The sequence below is a fragment of the Pristiophorus japonicus genome, chromosome 32 (assembly GCF_044704955.1).
Source record: "Pristiophorus japonicus isolate sPriJap1 chromosome 32, sPriJap1.hap1, whole genome shotgun sequence".
Lineage (NCBI taxonomy): Eukaryota > Metazoa > Chordata > Chondrichthyes > Pristiophoridae > Pristiophorus > Pristiophorus japonicus.
Genome location: NC_092008.1, coordinates 7,631,180 through 7,650,122, shown reverse-complemented (window position 1 = coordinate 7,650,122; position 18,943 = coordinate 7,631,180). Strand labels below are relative to the sequence as shown.

The window sequence follows — 18,943 nt, the reverse complement described above, 5'->3', positions numbered from 1 at the left end:
GGACCTTGTCAAAAGCCTGTTGAAAGTCAAAATACACCACATCCACTGGTTCTCCCTTGTCCACTCTACTAGTTACATTCTCAGAAAATTCCAGAAGTTTCGTCAAGCATGATTTCCCTTTCATAAATCCATGGTGACTTGGTCCGATCCTGTCACTGCTTTCCAAATTAGCTGCTATTTCATCCTTAATGATTGATTCCAACATTTCCCCCACTAATGACGTCAGGCTAACTGGTCTATAATTACCCATTTTCTCTCTCCCTCCGTTTTTATAAAGTGGTGTTATATTAGCAACCCTCCAGTACATCTGTTGAGGTCACAACATCCAGAAACTAATTGAACCCACATATTCTCTCTGGCTGTGGGGCTGATAATGCTCTGTGATTCCCCAATGTGAGTTGGTCTGAGTGCAGTGAATAGACAATATCTTTTCTCAATGTGATAGGGTCAGATAGAGATCGGAATCTTTTGTTAATTTCCAACACAAGCAATCTCACTGGATGAATCTCTTATAGTCTGCGTCTGTAGAGCGCATTCTATTCGATTGGACAGATGTGTCCATGGGTTTCCAGAATCTATCACCGTGCACTGGGAAGAGTGAATTATACCAAGTGAGGGAAACCAGTCGTGGCAGAAAGCTCAGAAACACACCGTGAATGTTCAACAATGTCCATCTTGATCCAGGACCAGTCTGATGTCCCCCTTTGTACAATCTCTTTCCCAGCATAAGTCAGTGTTCTGGGAGGTTAGGATGGGATTACAAATTCATTCGTGATTGAATGTGTCTCCAGTTATAGATCAATGGATTGATTTCCGATCGTATCTGTGAACAAGGAATCTCCCACCGCGTGTCCATCAAGCACAGTTCAGGAGAATTTCTCAATGAGACCTCATCTGAATCTGCCCCATCTCTTGCTCTGCTTCCGTGCAACTGATTCTTGTTGATTGTCACTGGAGAACAATGAGCGGTGAGTTCACTTTATTGATGCAAATGCAACGCATCAATTGGAGTCCCATCAAATCTCAACCACAGATACAGAACTCTGGTTTAGCCCTGATGTAGTTGGGTTCAGATATTTAATTAAATCTCAACCACCGATATAGAACTCCGGGTAAACAAATCATCTGATTGGATGCAGAGATTTTAACACACCACACGGTGGTTAATTTAATCTTTGTTATATTAAACACAATCAGAAAAAATGTATAATCACACAGCAGTGGACAGTTTGATCTTTGCGCGATTTTGTAAATCGGACAATTAGAATTAGCCGCCGGTTATACACCATCACCCATTGCCTTCACATTAATGTGGGATGTATAAAACTGGATTTGTTCCACTTTGCCCATTTTACACCAGGACAGATAGATTTTAACAGACCTAGCATCTGTGGAGAGAAGGAAACGCCAGGTGCGTGCCATCCTCAAAACAGGGTTCGTCGTCGTATAAGAACATTTATTGTCTAGATTATTTGAAACCATTTGGAGGATCGGTGAGTTCAATGTCGTCTAAAATGTTATTTAATAACGTGTTATTTTCACGGGATGTCAAATGTTAGATTTAAATGCATGTGGAAGCATTGTTCTGATTTATCAGTTGCTTTCACACCAGATTAATATGTTAAATATTTTTCCCTTCCTAACCTCAAAGAACAGCTCCTTTTTGTGCCCTGATACCGCGTAGGAATACCCTAAGCATTCGAGTCAGAGGGAATCACAGCCCAATTTTCACACAATATACAAACTCGCTTTGCTCCCGTATTTTGTTCATGCTCTTCCAGGGTCTACCTCAAGGGTGAATGACTCACTCTCCCCTGGTTACTGACTCAATCTCCCCGGTAACTGACTCACTCTCCCCTGGTAACTGACTCACTCTCCCCCGGTCACTGACTCACTCTCCCCCAGTCACTGACTCATTCTCCCCGGTCACTGACTCACTCTCCCTGGTGACTGACTCACTCTCCCCAGGTCACTGACTCACTCTCCACTGGTTACTGATGTATTTTCCCTGGTTACTGATGTATTTTCCCTGGTTACTGATTCACTCTCCCCCGGTCACTGACTCACTCTCCCCTGGTTACTGACTCACTCTCCCCCAGTCACTGACTCACTCTCCCCCAGTCACTGACTCACACTCCCCAGGTCACTGACTCACTTTCCCCTGGTTATTGACTCACTTTCCCTGGTTACTGACTCACTCTCCCCTGGTTACTGACTCACTTTCCTTGGTTACTGATTCACTCTCCCATGGTTACTGACTCACTCTCCCCGGTCACTGAATTACTCTCCCCTGGTCACTGACTCACTCACCCCGGTCACTGACTCACCCTACCTGGTCACTGACTCACTCTCCCCCTGTCCCTGACTAACGCTCGCCCGGTCACTGATTCATTCCCAAATTTCCCAAACTAACTCCTGATTGGGTGCAGACTGGGAATACAATCCCAGAAGGTCGATGGTTCCAGGGTTCCTGCAGCAGCAGGCAATGAATCAACAAACCTGGAGATGAGGGCTAATACCACTTCAATATTAATCCTCTGATTAGATGGCACATTACTCTTGCAAAATTAAATCCCATTCCCGGGTTCAGTCTCCCATTCATTGCAGATTAGTGAGGTGCACAATTTGCATTGTACACCCTGTCTCCATCTGAAAGTCCTTTCTCAGGAACATTATTAAATTCCATCACTCTAACAAATGTAGAAATTTTACCCCAACCCGATCAACCCGATGAATTCACTTTCATCCTGCTGTGTTAATTTCCTGTTAATTTCCATTCCTCACAGCTAATTTAGTGACGATGGTGATCCTGTCTCGTGGAATGTGCGGTCTCTCCAAATGCGTCACACGCTACTTGGTGGCCATGGCAGCGGCAGATCTACTGGTCGTTATCACCGACCTGATATTGAGGCAGATTCCAATTGCTCATCGTCTGTATTTTGTGCAGCGAATCCCCCTGTGTAATATCCACGCCGTCCTGCTTTATGCAGCCACAGACTGTTCTGTCTGGTTCACCGTCACTTTCACATTTGATCGATTCATGGCAATTTGTTGCCAGAAGCTGAAAACTAAATATTGCACTGAGAAAACCGCGGCTGTGGTTCTTGTAACAGTGACTTTGCTAAGTTTTTTAAAGAGCATTTTCTGGTACTTTATGTATGTACCTTGGTACACGTTGAGCAATACCCCCTGGTTCTGTTACGTAAGTGTTCTTGTCATGGTTTCAGATTTGTGGGCAACACTCGAGCTTCTTCATTATATTCTAACCCCGTGCATCCCATTTGTTCTGATCCTGCTACTCAATGCTTTAACTATCAGACACATTTTAGTGGCCAGCAGAGCTCGCAGGAGACTCCGGGATCACAGCAGTGAGGGGATTCCCAGTGACATAGAGATGGAGAGACGAAGGAAATCCATCATTTTACTGCTCGTTATCTCGTGGAATTTCATAATGTTATGGACTGTGTTTATGTTCTTTTCTATTTGGAACCGGATTTTGCGTTTAGGTTATGATATTATACATGTATCTTACTACATAAAAGAAATAGGATTCATGCTCCAGCTCCTGAGTTGCTGCACAAACACTTGTATTTATGCTATGACACAGAATAAGTTCAGAGAGCAGTTGAAGAATGTGGTAAAATGTCCGTCTTGCTTCATTGTTAAAATCATTAAAAGATGAGTCGACGTTCCAGCAGTACAACTGAATTCTAGTTCATGTTCTCAACGACCCGATCTACATGATGTAGCAAAAGATGTGAAGAAGAAGAAGTCCATATTGGGTATCCATGGTTTCTCATGCAGAAAGCAAAGTAAATTCAAGATAGATGGTATCGCGGCAGATTTGTTTAAGGAAACATGGCTTGATGTGGGGACGTCGTGGTTTAATGCAATCACATATTATATAGACGTATTTTGCACTGGTTGACATTATAGTATCATATTACGAGGACATAATTAACCTAGTAAAATATACAGCTCACCGGATCATTTCAGGGCTTTCGATCTAGATGACATGAACAGTCAAAACGATAAGCTAAGGATACCCGCTGAAACATTTCATAGACTAACATAGCACATAACATATAATTCGCCCCATCACGCATTCACCAGCTCAATGAAAGAGCTATACAATTAATCCCAGTCAGTTGCTTTTCCCACATAGTTAGTGCTACATCGGGTTCCTCCAGCCTTCCAGTCACGTCATTCACGATAATAATTCGTGTTGTTAAAAAACTTCACATTTCCGCACTAGATTTCTTGTCAGTTATCTTAAATCCGTCTGCTCTGGTTTCTGACCCTCTATCCAATGGAAACAATTTCCCTCTATCTAGTCCAGCAAAACCATTCATGGTTCAATTTCACAAAGCTTTTGCACCTGTGAAGTAACACGTCTCCATCTTTTTCCAGCTCCTTTGAAATTGCACCATTTAGTGTACTTTGCTCCTGCTGATTTTGACCACTAATATGCTTCAGTACACAATTATATGCATTAAATTTCAACAGCAAAGCCTCCGCCCATTTCACTGGCCTGCCTATATCGCCCTGAAGTCAAATACTTTCCTCTCTATTTGCTACATTCGTAAATTTGTGACATTTGCAAACTTTGACTTTATGCCCTGTGTACTCAAGTCCAGGACATTAATATATATCATAAAGGAGAAGTGGTCCCAACACCACCACCTGTCGGACACTACCGGATACATCTCTCCAGTCTGAATATTAACCGTTCCCTACAACACTCTGCATTCCGTCTCAGCCAATTTCGTATCTATGCAGCCACTGTCCCTTAAATATAATAGGCTTCAATTTTGCCAGAAAATATACTATGTGGCACTTCATCAAATGTCTTTTGAAAGTTCCTGAAAGAACTTAGTCAAGTTAGTCAAGCACGATTTTCCATTGGCAACTTAGACGAGCATGAGCAGTTAAGAACACAAGCTTACATAAGAACATAACAACATAAGAGCATAAGAAATAGAAGCAGGAGCAGGCCATACAGCACCTCGAGCCTGCTCCACCATTCAATATGATCATGGTGCATTGATCATGGACTCAGCTCCACTACCCATGCCCGCTCCCCATAACCCCTTATTCACTTATCGTGTAAGAAACTGTCTCTATCTGACTTACATTTATTCAACATCAGATGAGTCCCTTGCATGTGAATACATTTCGGTACCACTCTCATGGATACGGCAGGTAAATGTTGTATCAATTATTTGAGAACGAAAGTGTATTAATCAGACATCTCAGTCCTCACGTTTGAGTTAAGTGTGAGTATAGTTGGCTATCCCATAGATCCAACATAATTGGCGACCGTGTCAACACTAGGACTAATAAAGACTTTTAATGTCTGATTTGGTGACTGGACCGCCCAACTCTAGTCAAATAGACGCATATAGAGCAGATTCGGCAATATGGAGATTCTGGGCGAATATATTGATGCACGTTCGACGTAACATGGTGGCCTAACAATGCGGGTTAGTGATCGCACTGGAAATACAGATCCATGAGTGAGTTAGCCCAGATCCGGAGGACGGGGAGTACCAAGGTTCCAGTATTACAAGAGATGTTTTTCATGGTTGCAGTTCTCTCCAACTCCCATAAGCATCTCAGAAAGGAATGTAACAGATTGGAGGAAATAAATGGGTGAAAATTTGAGTAATAGTGATCATCGTATCATAAGCTTTAAATTAATACCAGAGAAGAGTATGGTACAATCTAAAGTAGAAATTCTGATTTATATCACTGCAAACTTCAGTGTGATGAGAGGGGATCTATCGGGATAAAGTGGAACCAAAGATTGCAGGAAAATATGTTGCAGAACATCACGAAGATACGTTTCTGGTACAGGCTAGGGACATTCCAACAAGAGGCAAAGGAAATGGAACCAAAAGCAGGGCTCCTTGGATGACTCGGTAATATGATTATACAAAAAAAGCGAGTGTATGATGCAAGTCAGGAGAATTCGTCAAGTGAGAACCGGGTCAAATACAAGAAGTCGATGGAGGGAAAGTGAAGAGGCAAATAAAACTGTCAAACAGATAATATGAGAATAGAATGGCAGTTAACATAAAAGGGAAGCCAAAAATCTTCTTCCGACATTTAAATAGTGAGAGGATAGTTAGAGGCGGGTTATGGCCGATTATGGATAAAGAAGGTAATATTTGCTGAAAGGCACATGTGATGGCGACAATATTATTGAGTACTTTATGTCAGTGTTTGCTAAGGAGGAGGATGCTTACAAAATATCGGTAGAAGCGGAGATGGTTGAGCTAATTGACAGGTAGGTGTACTGGTAAGGCTGGATATACTGAGAGTGGATAATTCGTCTGGTCCGGATGTCGGGCATCCCAGCTTGTTAAGAGAAGTGTAGTGGAGATAGCGGAAGGGCTTGCCATGATCTTTCAATCTTCCCTAGATGCAGGGGAGGTGTCACATTATTGGAAATTGGCAAATGTGACAAGGGTGTCTGGACAATCCGAGCAACAACGGGGCGGTCGGTGTAACATCAGTGGTGCATAAGATTTTAGAAATCATAATCAAGTAAAAAATTAACAGGCACTTGGAGAGACTGATACCATTCAAGGAGGACAAGCACTGATTTTACAATGAAGATCGTGTTTGCCTAATCTAATTGCATTTTTTGATAAAGAACCATGGAAGGTGGATGAGGGACCGCAGTGGAATTTGTCTATATGGAAATTAAGAAAATATGGACAAAGACAGGTTGACAACATTGAAGCTGATGTAATAGGAGGGCCAGTGTTAGCTTGCAAAATAAATTGGCTTAAGCACAAAAACACAGCGAGTCATGGTCAATTGTTGCTTTACAGACTCTAGGATGGTAAACCGTGGTGTTTCCCGGGGTCAGTGCTAGGACCACTATGTTTTTTGTTTTAGATAAATTACTTAGATATTACAATAGACTAAAATTACAAAATGTACCAATGATACCAGACTTGGAGGTGTGGCAAACAGTGAAGATGAAACCAATCGACTGCTGCAGGAAATAGCTCGGCTCACAGAATGCGCAGACAAGTCGCATTTGGAAGATAATACATAGAAGTGTGAGGTGATACATTGTGGCACAGTTGTAAATAGTTTACAGCTACAGAGACACCAGTGTGTTCATTGGATCAATCTTTGATGGTTGAAGGATATATTGAGTAATTAGGGAAGCACATGAGATCCTGGGCTTCCGAAAGAGAGGTATTTTGTACAAACGTAAGGAAGTTATGTTGACAATTTATAAAGCTCTGGTTGGGCTACAACTGGAGTATTGCATTCGGTTCTGGTCACCACACATTAGTAATGACGTGAATTTGTTTGAAATATTGCAGAGGAGATTTACCAGAACGGTTCTAGGTATGAGGGATTTTAGCTATAGGATTAGGTTGGAGATGCTGGGGTTCTTCTCCTTGGAGTAAATGACTTTGAGGGGAGAATGGATAGAGGTGTGCGAGATTATGACGGGATCGAATAAGGTAGACAGAGACAGATGTTCCGATTCGCTAATGTTACTAGGGGATGCAGATTCATGCTGGAGATACAGAGGGGAAGTGATGAAGAACTCTTTTATGCAGCGAGTGGCAATGACCTGGGATTCATTGCCGATGAGGGTGGTAGAAGCGGAGATGATCAATGATTTCAAAATTAAGTTGTTTAGGCACTTGAGGAAAATAACATTGCAGTACTATGGGACTAGCGCGGCTGAATGGAAATATCCAGAAGTTTGGAGCATCTGGCATTCTCTGCATTATTCCATTATTTATTAAGGATGTCCTCCACCTTATTCTGCGAATCCCCGTATCCCCCATTCCCAACTTGCACTTCCTCCACCGTAAAGTCGGGCACCTGTTAATTCCCACCCTGCACACCTCTTCCACAATCTCCAGCACCAACTCCAGCGACAAACTATTCTCCACCTAATGCCAGAAGTAGTCCACCTACCACATACCCACCGCCCCAGCAGCTCCAACTCAACTTCCAAACTATTCTCCACTTGCAGCCGCTTCACCTCCAACTACCATTTTCCCACCACTCCCAGTTGCACCAGCTCCAACCCAACTGTTACCTGCCGCCACATTGTTCACCTCCAGCTCAAACCTCTTAGATATCCTTCTGCACCTCCTTGTGTACGAATAGAACCCATTATCAAGTCAACCTCTCGCCATTGACAGATGGAACTCGGTAGATTAGCGCCCGTTGGAACACATTGTTTGATTCTCGCTCAGTGAGTTTGAAACACGAGATCTCCTGGGATAAGATCCAGGACGAACCCTGCTGTTCCCAATTTTAAGTAAAGCAAAACAACAACATCATTGCCATCATCTGCGATCAGTAAGGACTTTCTCCCAATTCCACATCATCATCCTGGCCGCTATCATAGTCGTCGTCAGTCACACAGCGCCTTGCTGTGGAAGACATTAAGACAGAAAATGCAGCATGTGCCCGCCCACAACCCAGAGCGTGTGCCAGGAGACAACAGGATGTAGTTCTATCGCAGCTCCATTTTTCAAAGTGGGCCATTATATGGAGGAAGTGCACAGAGTCAATGGCTTCCAGCACTGGCCCACCAGTAAGGGCGTTGGGATATGGATTAAAGGCGATTAAATGGAGTTAAGATACAGATCAGCTGGAGTATAATAGAATGGCTGTCTACGATAGACGAGATATAAACCCCTCCCTCTTCCTCTGTTCCTATGGCGTCGCCACCCTTGAACCCTGTTTCATTCAAAGCCTTGACGTCAGTTCAATCATCGAACTATCTTGGCTGCATATCTGTACTATAAAATTATGTGATTCTAAGACATCTCCTCTGGCAATTCACAACCAAGGAGCTTGTTTGATGCATTTGCTCCCAGCAGATTGGCTGCTGTCCCCTGTGGTGCCCTGTAGGGCACCAATAATTCAAGACCTGCAGCCGGTTTCTCAGCTCGGTCAGTTCGCCTCCAGGAGACACTTTCACGGGAAGTATTTCACGTCTGAAATCCGCAGGTATGACCAGGCTGTTATTTGACTCCGTTCCTGGGGCATTGACCCCCGAAGTGCCTTCGAACCTGAAAATGTTGTTCACTTTAAGGTGATTGCCTTCACGCAGGTGACGAGAATACCAAAGGTGGAGACCTTGTGGAGCTGCCTCACTGCTAATTACTATTTAACCTTCAATATCCATACATTACAACAAATAATTCACACACAATGTCGTGGGTAAATTATTTGGCACTGGGGCTGAGCAACACATATTTTTTTGATTTATAATCCTTCGAGTTGATGATAATCCTTTGATTCTTGGCCTGTTCCCGTTAATGGTCACAAGCAAGAACAGACAGACAGAGCGTGTCTGACTACTCCGAGTTGCGCAAAAGTCAGCACTTTAAATAAAATGCATCAAGTCAAATATCCATCCGATACCGACAGAGCCAAACCAGAGAAAAGTTCAGAAGGAGATGGAGAAATAAAAGCTGGTTACAGACGATAGGAATACTTCCCATCCTTGATGTCTCACTGTTTCAACCCAAAACCTCACTGATGGATAAATAACTTCATTGTAAATCGATCTTTTCCAGACTTGGACGAAAGACAGAAGCATTAAATACCTAAAACTGCAGAAATCTGGCATTGTAACCGAGAAACTCATATTCCCCGCTGTTTTGTCGCCACCTATGGGTTGTAAAGGGAGAGACGGCGCCGAAGTCCCAATGAACTGCACTGACCCCGAGCTTCAGGTGAAATTGCATGACGAGCACTCGGATCCAGACCTCATCACAGCCTTGGTCCAAACATGGATAACAGACCTAAATTCCGGAGGTGAGCTGATAGTGACAGCCCATGACATTAAGGCAGCATTTGACCGAGTGTTTGGCATCAAGGAACCATATCAATGGGAATGAGGGAGAAAAAAATCCCCATTGGCGACAGTCATTGCTCGCGCAATGGAAGATCGTTATAGTTGTTGGAGGCCAATCCTTTCAGCCCCACGACCTCGTTGCATAAATTCCCCAGTGCAGTGTCCCAGGCCCATCCACCTTCAGTTGCTTCACGAATGACCTTCCCTCCATCGTAAGGTCAGAAGTGAGGATGTTCACTGTTGATTGCACAGTGTTCACAACTCTTCAGATAATGAGGCAGCCCGTGCCCACATGCAGCAAAACCTGGACAAAATTCAAGCTTGGGTTGATAAGTGGGATCTCTTTTGTGCCACACAAGTTCCAACAAATGAACATACTCGACAAAATAAAGTCTAACCTTCAACGGAATTACCACCGCAGAAGCCTCAATATCAACAGCCTGGAGGTGCCCATTGACCAGAGACTTACCTGTTTCAGCCACAGAAACAATGGGGCTACAAGAGCAGGCCAGAGGCTGGGTATTCTGTGGCGAGTGGCTCACATTCTCTCTCCCCAAAGCATTTCCATCACGTACAGTGCACAAGCCAGGAGTGTGATGGAATACTCTCCCCTTCCCTGGATGAGAGCTGCTCAATCAAAACTCAAGAAACTCGGTACCATCAAGAAAACAGCAGCCCGATTGATTGGAACTCCATCCATTACTGTAAACATTCAGTCCTTTCTCCACCATCGCACCGTGGCTGCAGTGTGTACCCTCTACAAGATGCACTGTAGCAAGGCTTCTTTCACAGCTCCTTCAAAATCCGATACCCCTCCTGGCTGGCACTCTGTGTGTTATTGAGGCATTTAGGGCTTGAAAGGCCCAGAGTCCAGCTCTGGCCCGTGCAATGTTAGTTCATCTCGCAAGTTAAGGGACTGAGCACCACAGAGAGCAGGATGGGCCCACGAACCATCCCCGGTCTTTTCTGACTTATCTGATCTCAACTGGTGATGTACTGGACCATACAGAAATGGAAAGTCCGAGGATTCATCTCCGCCCTGTGCTGAGATTGATGATCTCACCCAGTGTGTTTCCGGGCCACACAGAGAGTAGGAAGGGCTCAGGATACAACATTGGTTTGTGCTGCATTAGCTGATCTCACCCGGCAGGGTGCTGAGCCACACAGAGCATGTTGGGCCCAGGCTTCATTCCCGGCCTGTGGTATGTTAGATCACCTCACGGGTTGCGCTACTGAGACAATACAAAACAGGAAAGGAACAGGCTTCATCGCTGGCCTGCGCTGAGTTAGCAGATTTGCATTGAGGTGAACTTGTGTAGAATTATATAAATTTACAGCGCTGAAGGAGGCCATTTCGGCCCACCGTGTCCACGCTGTCCAACAAAGAGCCGCACATATAAGAACATAAGAATTAGGAACAGGAGTAGGCCATCTAGCCCCTTGAGCTTGCTCCGCCTTTCGACAAGATCATGGCTGACCTGGCCGGGACTCAGCTCCACTTACCCGCCTGCTCCCCATAATCCTTAATTCCCTTATTGGTTAAAAATCTATCTATCTCTGAATTGAGTACATTCAATGAGCTAACCTCAACTGCTTCCTTGAGCAGAGAATTCCACAGATTCACAACCCTATGGGAGAAGAAATTCCTTCTCAACTCGCTTTTAAATTGGCTCCCCCGTATTTTGAGGCTGTGCCCCCTAGTTCTAGTCTCCCCAACCAGTGGAAACAACTTCTCTGCCTCTTTCTTGTCTATTTCTTTCATTATTTTAAATGTTTCTATAAGATCACCACTCATCCTTCTGAACTCCAACGAGTAAAGACCCAGTCTACTCAATCTATCATCATAAGGTAACCCCTTCATCTCCGGAATCAGCCTAGTGAATCGTCTCTGTACCCCCTCCAAAGCTAATATATCCTTCCTTGAGTAAGGTGACCAAAACTGCACGCAGTACTCCAGGTGCGGCTTCACCAATACCCTATACAGTTGCAGCAGGACCTCCCTACATTTGTACTCCATCCCTCTCGCAATGAAGGCCAACATTCCATTCGCCTTCCTGATTAGCTGCTGCACCTGCTTTCCCACTAATCTTTGTGTCATCTGCAAATTTTGTTTCACTACACTCTGTCCCCTCTTCCAGGTCATCTATGTATATTGTAAACAGTTATGGTCCCAGCACCGATCCATGTGGCACAACACTAACCACCGATTTCCAACCCGAAAATGACCCATTTATCCCGACTCTCTGCTTTCTGTTAGCCAGCCAATTCTCTCTCCATGCTAATACATTTCCTCTGACTCCGCATACCTTTATCTTCTGCAGTAACCTTTTGTGTGGCACCTTATCGAATGCCTTTTGGAAATATAAATACACCACATCCATCGGTACACCTCTATCCACCATGCTCGTTATCTCCTCAAAGAATTCCAGTAAATTTGCTAAACATGATTTCCCCTTCATGAATCCATGTTGCGTCTGCTTGATTGCACTTTTCCAATCTGGATGTTGCGCTATTTCTTCCTTAATGATAGCTTCAAGCATTTTCCTTACGACAGATGTTAAACTAACCCGCCTATAGTTACCTGCCTTTTGTCTGCCCCCTTTTTTAAACAGAGGCGTGACATCAGCTGCTTTCCAATACGCTGGTACCTCCCCAGAGTCCAGAGAATTTTGGTAGATTATAACGAATGCTTCTGCTATAACTTCTGCCAACTCTTTTAATACCCTGGGATGCATTTCATCAGGACCAGGGGCCTTGTCTACCTTGAGTCCCATTAGCCTGTCCAGCATTACCCCCCTAGTGATAGTGATTGTCTCAAGGTCCTCCCTTCCCACATTCCAGTGACCAGCAATTTTTGGCATGGTTTTTGTGTCCTCGGGCCTCGATCAGCAACCCGGAAGGTTACATATAAACCGATGAACAATGAACAATGGCGGACGGTAAAGAGCATCCGGCCGAACCTGTCTGCCCCACGCAACTGCGATTCCCAGGCATCGCCAAATTTATATTCCACACCAACCGGAGTCATGAGATCTCCTTTGAAAGGCAAAAAAACATTTAAAATGCAGGCCAATTGGGGAAACAAAAATCTCGTAAAATTCCTCTCCAATCTCTCCAGGCGATCATCCTGGCCGTAGTCGACTCACTGCACTACTTACCATCGTACCTGCGCCAGCCAACAAGAGGTTATCCAGTCTAATCCCATTTACCAGATCTCGGTCCGTAACCATGCAGGTTACGGCACTTCAAGTGTCCATCAAAGCAATTTTTAAATGTGGTGAGGGTTTCTGAGTTCCAGATACCCACAACCCACTGCCTGAAGAAGCCTCCCCTCAAATTCACCCTGAACCTTCCACAAACCACCTTACAACTATGCCCCTCATAATGGACGCTTCCACCAAGGGAAATATGTCCTTGCTGTCCACTATATCTAGGTCCCTCAAAATGTTATACACGTCAATGAAGTCTCCTTTCAGCCTCTTCTGTTCCAAGGACAACATATGCAACCTGTCCTCATAGCTAAGATTCTCCATTCCAGGCAGTCTCCTCATAAGTCTCCTCTGCAACCTCACCAGTGCCGTCCTTCCTATAATATGGCGACCAGAACTGCACGCAATATTCTAGCTGTGGCCTAACCATCTTATTATACAATTTAAGCATAACTTCCCTGCTCTTATATTCTATGCCTCTGACCCATAAAGGCAAGCTTTCCGTATACTTTCTGAACTACCTTATCCACCTGGCCTGCTACATTAAGAGATATTTGGACAAGCACTCCAAGGTCCCTTTGTTCATCTACACTTCTAAATTTATTTAGCCAATATTTAATAGGCCCAACAAGGAAGTTAGCGGTTCTGTACTTGGTTTTGGGGAATGCAGAGGTGCAGGTGGAAAGGCAATCAATGGGCGAGCATTTTGGTGCTAGTGATCATAATAGAGTAAGAATGAGTGATTTATGGAAAAGGACAAAGGTGGACCCAGAAAAATTTTCTCAATTGGGGTAGCCAATTTAACTGAGCCGAGGTGGGATTTGGCCTAACTATAATTCAAACGGCTACTTGATGGTAAATCAGTGTTAGAGCATTGGGAGGCATTAAAGAAGATACTGAGGGTGTAGAGCAAATATGTTCCATTAGAAAAAAGGTGGGACTAACAATCCAGTGTCCCCTGGATGTCAAGGAAAATCCAGGGTACGATAAAGACAAAAATGGAAGCTTTTATGAGAGGTACCAAGAACACAACACTGCAGAAACTCTAGAGGAGTATAAGTGCATGGGTATCAGGAAATGAAAGACAGAGCATGTAATAATGCTGGCAAGTAAAACCAGGGAACCCCAAAGACGTTTTATAAATACATTAAGAGCAAGAGGATAAGTACAGAAAGAATGTGGCCTTTTGCAAACCATAAAGCAAATCTGTGTGCGGAGGCAGAAGACGTGGGTGTGATTCATCTTGAATACTTTGCATCTGTTTTCTCAACAGAGAGGGGCGATGCAGACTTTGCAATGCGGGAGGAGGAGTGTGAGATATTACACAAAATAGACATCGCGAGAAAGGAAGTATTAAGTGGCTTAGCAGCATTAAAAGTGGATGACTGCTAATGTTGTACCCTTGCTTGAAAAGGGAGAATGGGAGAACCGAGTAATTATGGGCAAAGTCAGCCGAACCTCAGTGCTGGAATTTTTATTGGGAACAATCCCGAGGGAGAGGATAAATCTTCATTTGGAAATACATGGATTAATCAAGGATAGTCAACAAGGATTTGTAAAGGGAACATCGTGTCTGAATAAACTGATTGAGTTTTTCAAGGAGGTAACCATGAGGGTGTGCATTATATAATGTATATGTATTTTAGCCAAGCTTTCGATAAGGTCCTCCATGGCAGACTGGTCACGAAAGTAACCATGGGATCCAAGGCAACGTGTGACGTTGGACCAAAATTGACTTCGAGTCAGAAAGGAAAGATTTACGGTTGATGGGTGTTTTTGTAACTGGAAGAATATATCCAGTGCGGTTCCACAGGGCTCAGTTCTGGGTCCCTTGCTTTTTGTGGTATGTTACAATGACTTGGTCTTGAATGTTGGGGGTATGATTAAGAAGTTTGCAGATGAAACTAAAATAGACTGTGTGGTGGATAATGAAGAAGAAAGCTGCGGACTGCCGGAGGATATCAATGTACTGGCCAAGTGGGCAGAACAGTGGCAAATGGAATTCAATCCGGATAATTGTGAGGTAATGCATTTGGGGAGATCTAACAAGGCAAGGGATTATAACTAAAATTGTACGACACTGAAAAGTGTAGAGGAACGAAGGAACCTCTGAGTACAGGTCCACAGATCCCTGAAGGTAGCAGACCTAATTAAGGTGCTTCAGAAGGCATATGAAAAGCTTGCCTTTATTAATTGAAGCACGGAATGCAAGAGCAAGGAGGTTATGCTTGAACTGCATAACACTTTGTTTAGGCCGTAGCTGTAGTACTGTGTGCAATTGTGGTCACCACATTACAGGAAATATGTGATTGCACTGGAAAGGATGCAGAGGAGAATTACAAGTATGATGCCTGGACTGGAGAATTTTGGCTATGAGGAAAGATTGAAGATGCTGGGTCTGTTTTGTTTGGCAGAGAGGAGGCTGTGGAGAGACCTGATTGAGGTGCATAAAATTATGAGAGGCATGGAAGAGTGCCTCAGAAGGACCTGTTTCCCTTGGCAGAGGGCTCAACCACCAGGGGGCATAGATTTAAAGTAATTGGTGGGGGGTGGGAGAGGGCGTGTTTAGTGGAGATATGAGGGGAAATGTTTTCACCCAGAAGGTGGTGGGTGTCTGGAACTCACTGCCTGAAAGGATGGTAGAGGCAGACATTCGCACCACATTTAAAAAATACTTACATGTGCATTTAAAGTGCTGCAATCTACAGGACTACCGATCAAGAGCTGGACAGTGGGATTAGTCTGTATGGCTCCTGTTCGGCCGGCGTGGAGACTATGGGGCAAAATGGCCTCATTCCATGCTGTCAATTTCTATGAAACTATGATTCTATGGTAAGATATCTCACGGCGTGGTAATGAGAGCCACACAGAGCAGGATAGTCCCAAGGTCATTCCGCGGCTTGTGGTGTCACTTGGTGCAGTACTAAGCCAAGAAAAACATGAAATCTTCCGGCTTCATATCTGGTCATGCTGAATTTCCTGGTCTCACATGCTGCCTAGGCATGTGTTGGGCATTACTGGTTCCCTGTAACAACTGTCAGATTCTCAGTAGGATGTCCAGGTTCTGTGCAGGTTTTGTCTGGGTTTGTGTGTCGGTCCCAGGTCCATGCGACAGCTGTTTGTGTCAGGGTAGGAGCTGTATGTGCCTATATGTTATATCACAGTCTCTGTAGTCTCGCTGTAGGTTTGTATAGGAGCAATGGAGCAAAGGAGCAGGGTCTATGGAGAAGCTGAAACGTAATTGATCGGAAAAATTCACTTTGATTCTCCCTCCAGAGATGCCATCTGACCCGATGAGTATATCCAGCATTTTTCGTTTTTCGTTGAGATTTCGAGCAACCAATAGCTCTGTAAAGGAGCTGTCTGGGTCTATGTTGTAGCTCGCTATGTCATGGTTGAAACTGACTGCGTCTGTGCAAGAGCTGTCTGCGACTGTGTAGGACCTATTACTGTCTGCTGAATAGTTTCTGGGTCTGTGTAGGAGTGTCACGGTCTGTTCTGGAGCTCCTTGGGACAGTGTAGGAGCTGACGGATCTGTGTAGGAGCGCCCTGGGTCTGTGTCAAAAGAGTCTGGTTATGTGTTGGAGCTGTCTGACGCTCTGTAGTAGCTGTCTGAGTTTCTGTATTTCTAAGGCTGTGTCGGAACAGTCTGCGTCTGTGTAATAATGGTCTGCGACTGTATTGGAGCTGTCTGAGCCTGGCACAGTCTATGTCTGTGCAAGGTCATTCTGATTGTGTATAAGGCCTGTCTGTGTCGGTCATCCTTTGGTCTGTCGAAGCTTCCTTGGCCTGTGTGGCAGCTGTCTGGGTCTACGTTGCTCCTGGTTTAACCTTTATCGATGTGTAAACCTGTGTGATGGGGCTGAGAATTGGTCAGCGGTCACAGACACCCCGTCCCCTCCAGCATTGGGTGAATTTTCAGGTGCGCATTTACAGACTGGGGAAGTTGGTGATTAGCGGAGCTGGAGCCTCAGGGAACCCGGTTGAGACAGGAAACAACCTGCGAGAGGTTGTACGTAGAAATCCTGGAAAGATATCTCCTTTACCCCCGATCATTGACTTTGAACTGCCAGTGAAACTTGTGCAAAGCTGGAAAAGTTGCCTAGTCACTCCTTGTGAATCCGAAATGCTGTGGGGAGAGGTTCGATGTTACGAATCCCCATTAAAGGCACTTTAACTTCGTATGAATGGATTTGTTTGGAATTTGATTTCGATCTTCAACCCGTTCTAGAGCAGATGAAAGACAGTCTTGCATTTATATAGCGCAGTTGGTGACCACCGGACGCCGCAACTAGCATTCCAGCCAATGCAGCACTTTTCAAGTGTCGTCACTGTTGTATTGTAGGAAACACAGTTGCCAATTTACAGACAATAAGCCCCACAAACAGCAATATGATAATGACCAGATAATCTGGATTTTGTTATGTTGATTGATGGATAAATATTGTCCCACATGAGTGATGTCCCAGTCTTATTCAGTTTGAATACAGTCATTAAGGTAAATAGTATTGAAAACTGGGGAGGACACCTTTTCCACCTCTACCCGTATTGATCCCAAGATCCATATCCATGAGGAAGGCCATAATGCTCACTCTATTTCAGCCCTCTGGATCAAGCACATACTTCACCACATTGCTTAATCCATTTGTTTCCAAAATTATTCCCAGTCTTTCTCCATCACCACTCTGCCTGGAGTCCACTCGAAGTGGTGATCATTCTCCTGATCTTAGTCCTAAATAAGTCACTTTTAATTTTAAGCCTGTTCCACCTTGGTCTTTCTCCCACAATGTAATTTGCACGAATATTCCCCGCAAGTTACAATATGATATATCTCTGTAATACCATAACACAGATGCCTCCATTCTGGGCTGAAATGTCCAATGTGTCGATTTATTCTCCCAGCAGCTAGGTGTAAAATCCCTCCCCACGGGTGTATGTTCTACAAGATCGTTGTGCGTCTGGTACTGCTGCTCTGTCTCTGGCTGCTGAGCAGCATTGCACCACCTGGGACAGCTGCTCACTCATCTGGCCGTTGTACTATATTGCACTACCTAGTACAGCTGCTCCATCCTCTGCCAGCTGTACAGCATTGCACCACCTGGTAATGATGCTCCCTCCTCTGGCTGCTGTACAGCATTGCACCACCTGGTACTGCTGCTTTGTCTCTGGCCGCTGTACAGTATTACACCACCTGGTACAGCTGCTCCCTCCTCTGGCCGCTGTAATGTATTGCAACACCTGGCACAGCTGATCCCAGATATGGCCGCAGTACAATATTGCACGACCTAGTATAGCTGCTCTCTCCTCTGGCCGCAGTACAGTATTGCACTACCTAGTATAGCTGCTCCATCCTCCGGCCGCAGTACAGTATTACAGCACCTAGCACAGCTAACCCCTCAGCAGTATTGCAACATCTGTTCCCTCCAACACTTGGAGCACTGACAACATTGTCCTGAAAATCCAGCCCGTGTGCACAGACCGTCAATGTTGTAAATTAACTCAAACCAGGAAATGCTAAAATCTCAGCGGGTCAGTCAACATCTGTGGAGAGAATAACAGAGTTGACATTTAAGGTCGATGACCTTCGTCATGATCTGACAGCTTCTGCTGGAGAAACCAATTTACGTATTCTTACATCAAGTCCAAGGCTTTCTCAAGCTGTTGGGTGTACAAGAGTTCTGTTTGGTGTAAGAGACGGTCTCAACCACTGTGTACAAGGCCAAGGGCTAGTACTCCAACCTGTCATCTTCTGATAACAACACGATTCAAACCTAACCCAGATTCTACATCCATTAGTCCTCTCGACCAGTCACTGACGGCGAATGTATCTGGTGCGTTTTTGCTATCATCACCAGACTCAAATCGTATATCCTGCACT

General features: G+C 44.6%; 1 protein-coding gene across 1 annotated transcript; it reads left to right on the top strand.

Annotated features, from left to right (window-relative positions):
* The first annotated feature begins 2,800 nt into the window (after positions 1–2,800).
* Positions 2,801–3,682, top strand: LOC139240554 (probable G-protein coupled receptor 139). Its single transcript, XM_070869099.1, has one exon. The coding sequence runs from the start codon at positions 2,801–2,803 to the stop codon at positions 3,680–3,682; it is 882 nt and encodes a 293-aa protein (XP_070725200.1).
* Positions 3,683–18,943: the final 15,261 nt, after the last annotated feature.

What these genes read in the sequence shown, in the direction of transcription:
- LOC139240554 (XM_070869099.1), top strand. Translation starts at nt 2,801, where the DNA reads ATGGTGATCCTGTCTCGTGGAATGTGCGGTCTCTCCAAATGCGTCACA.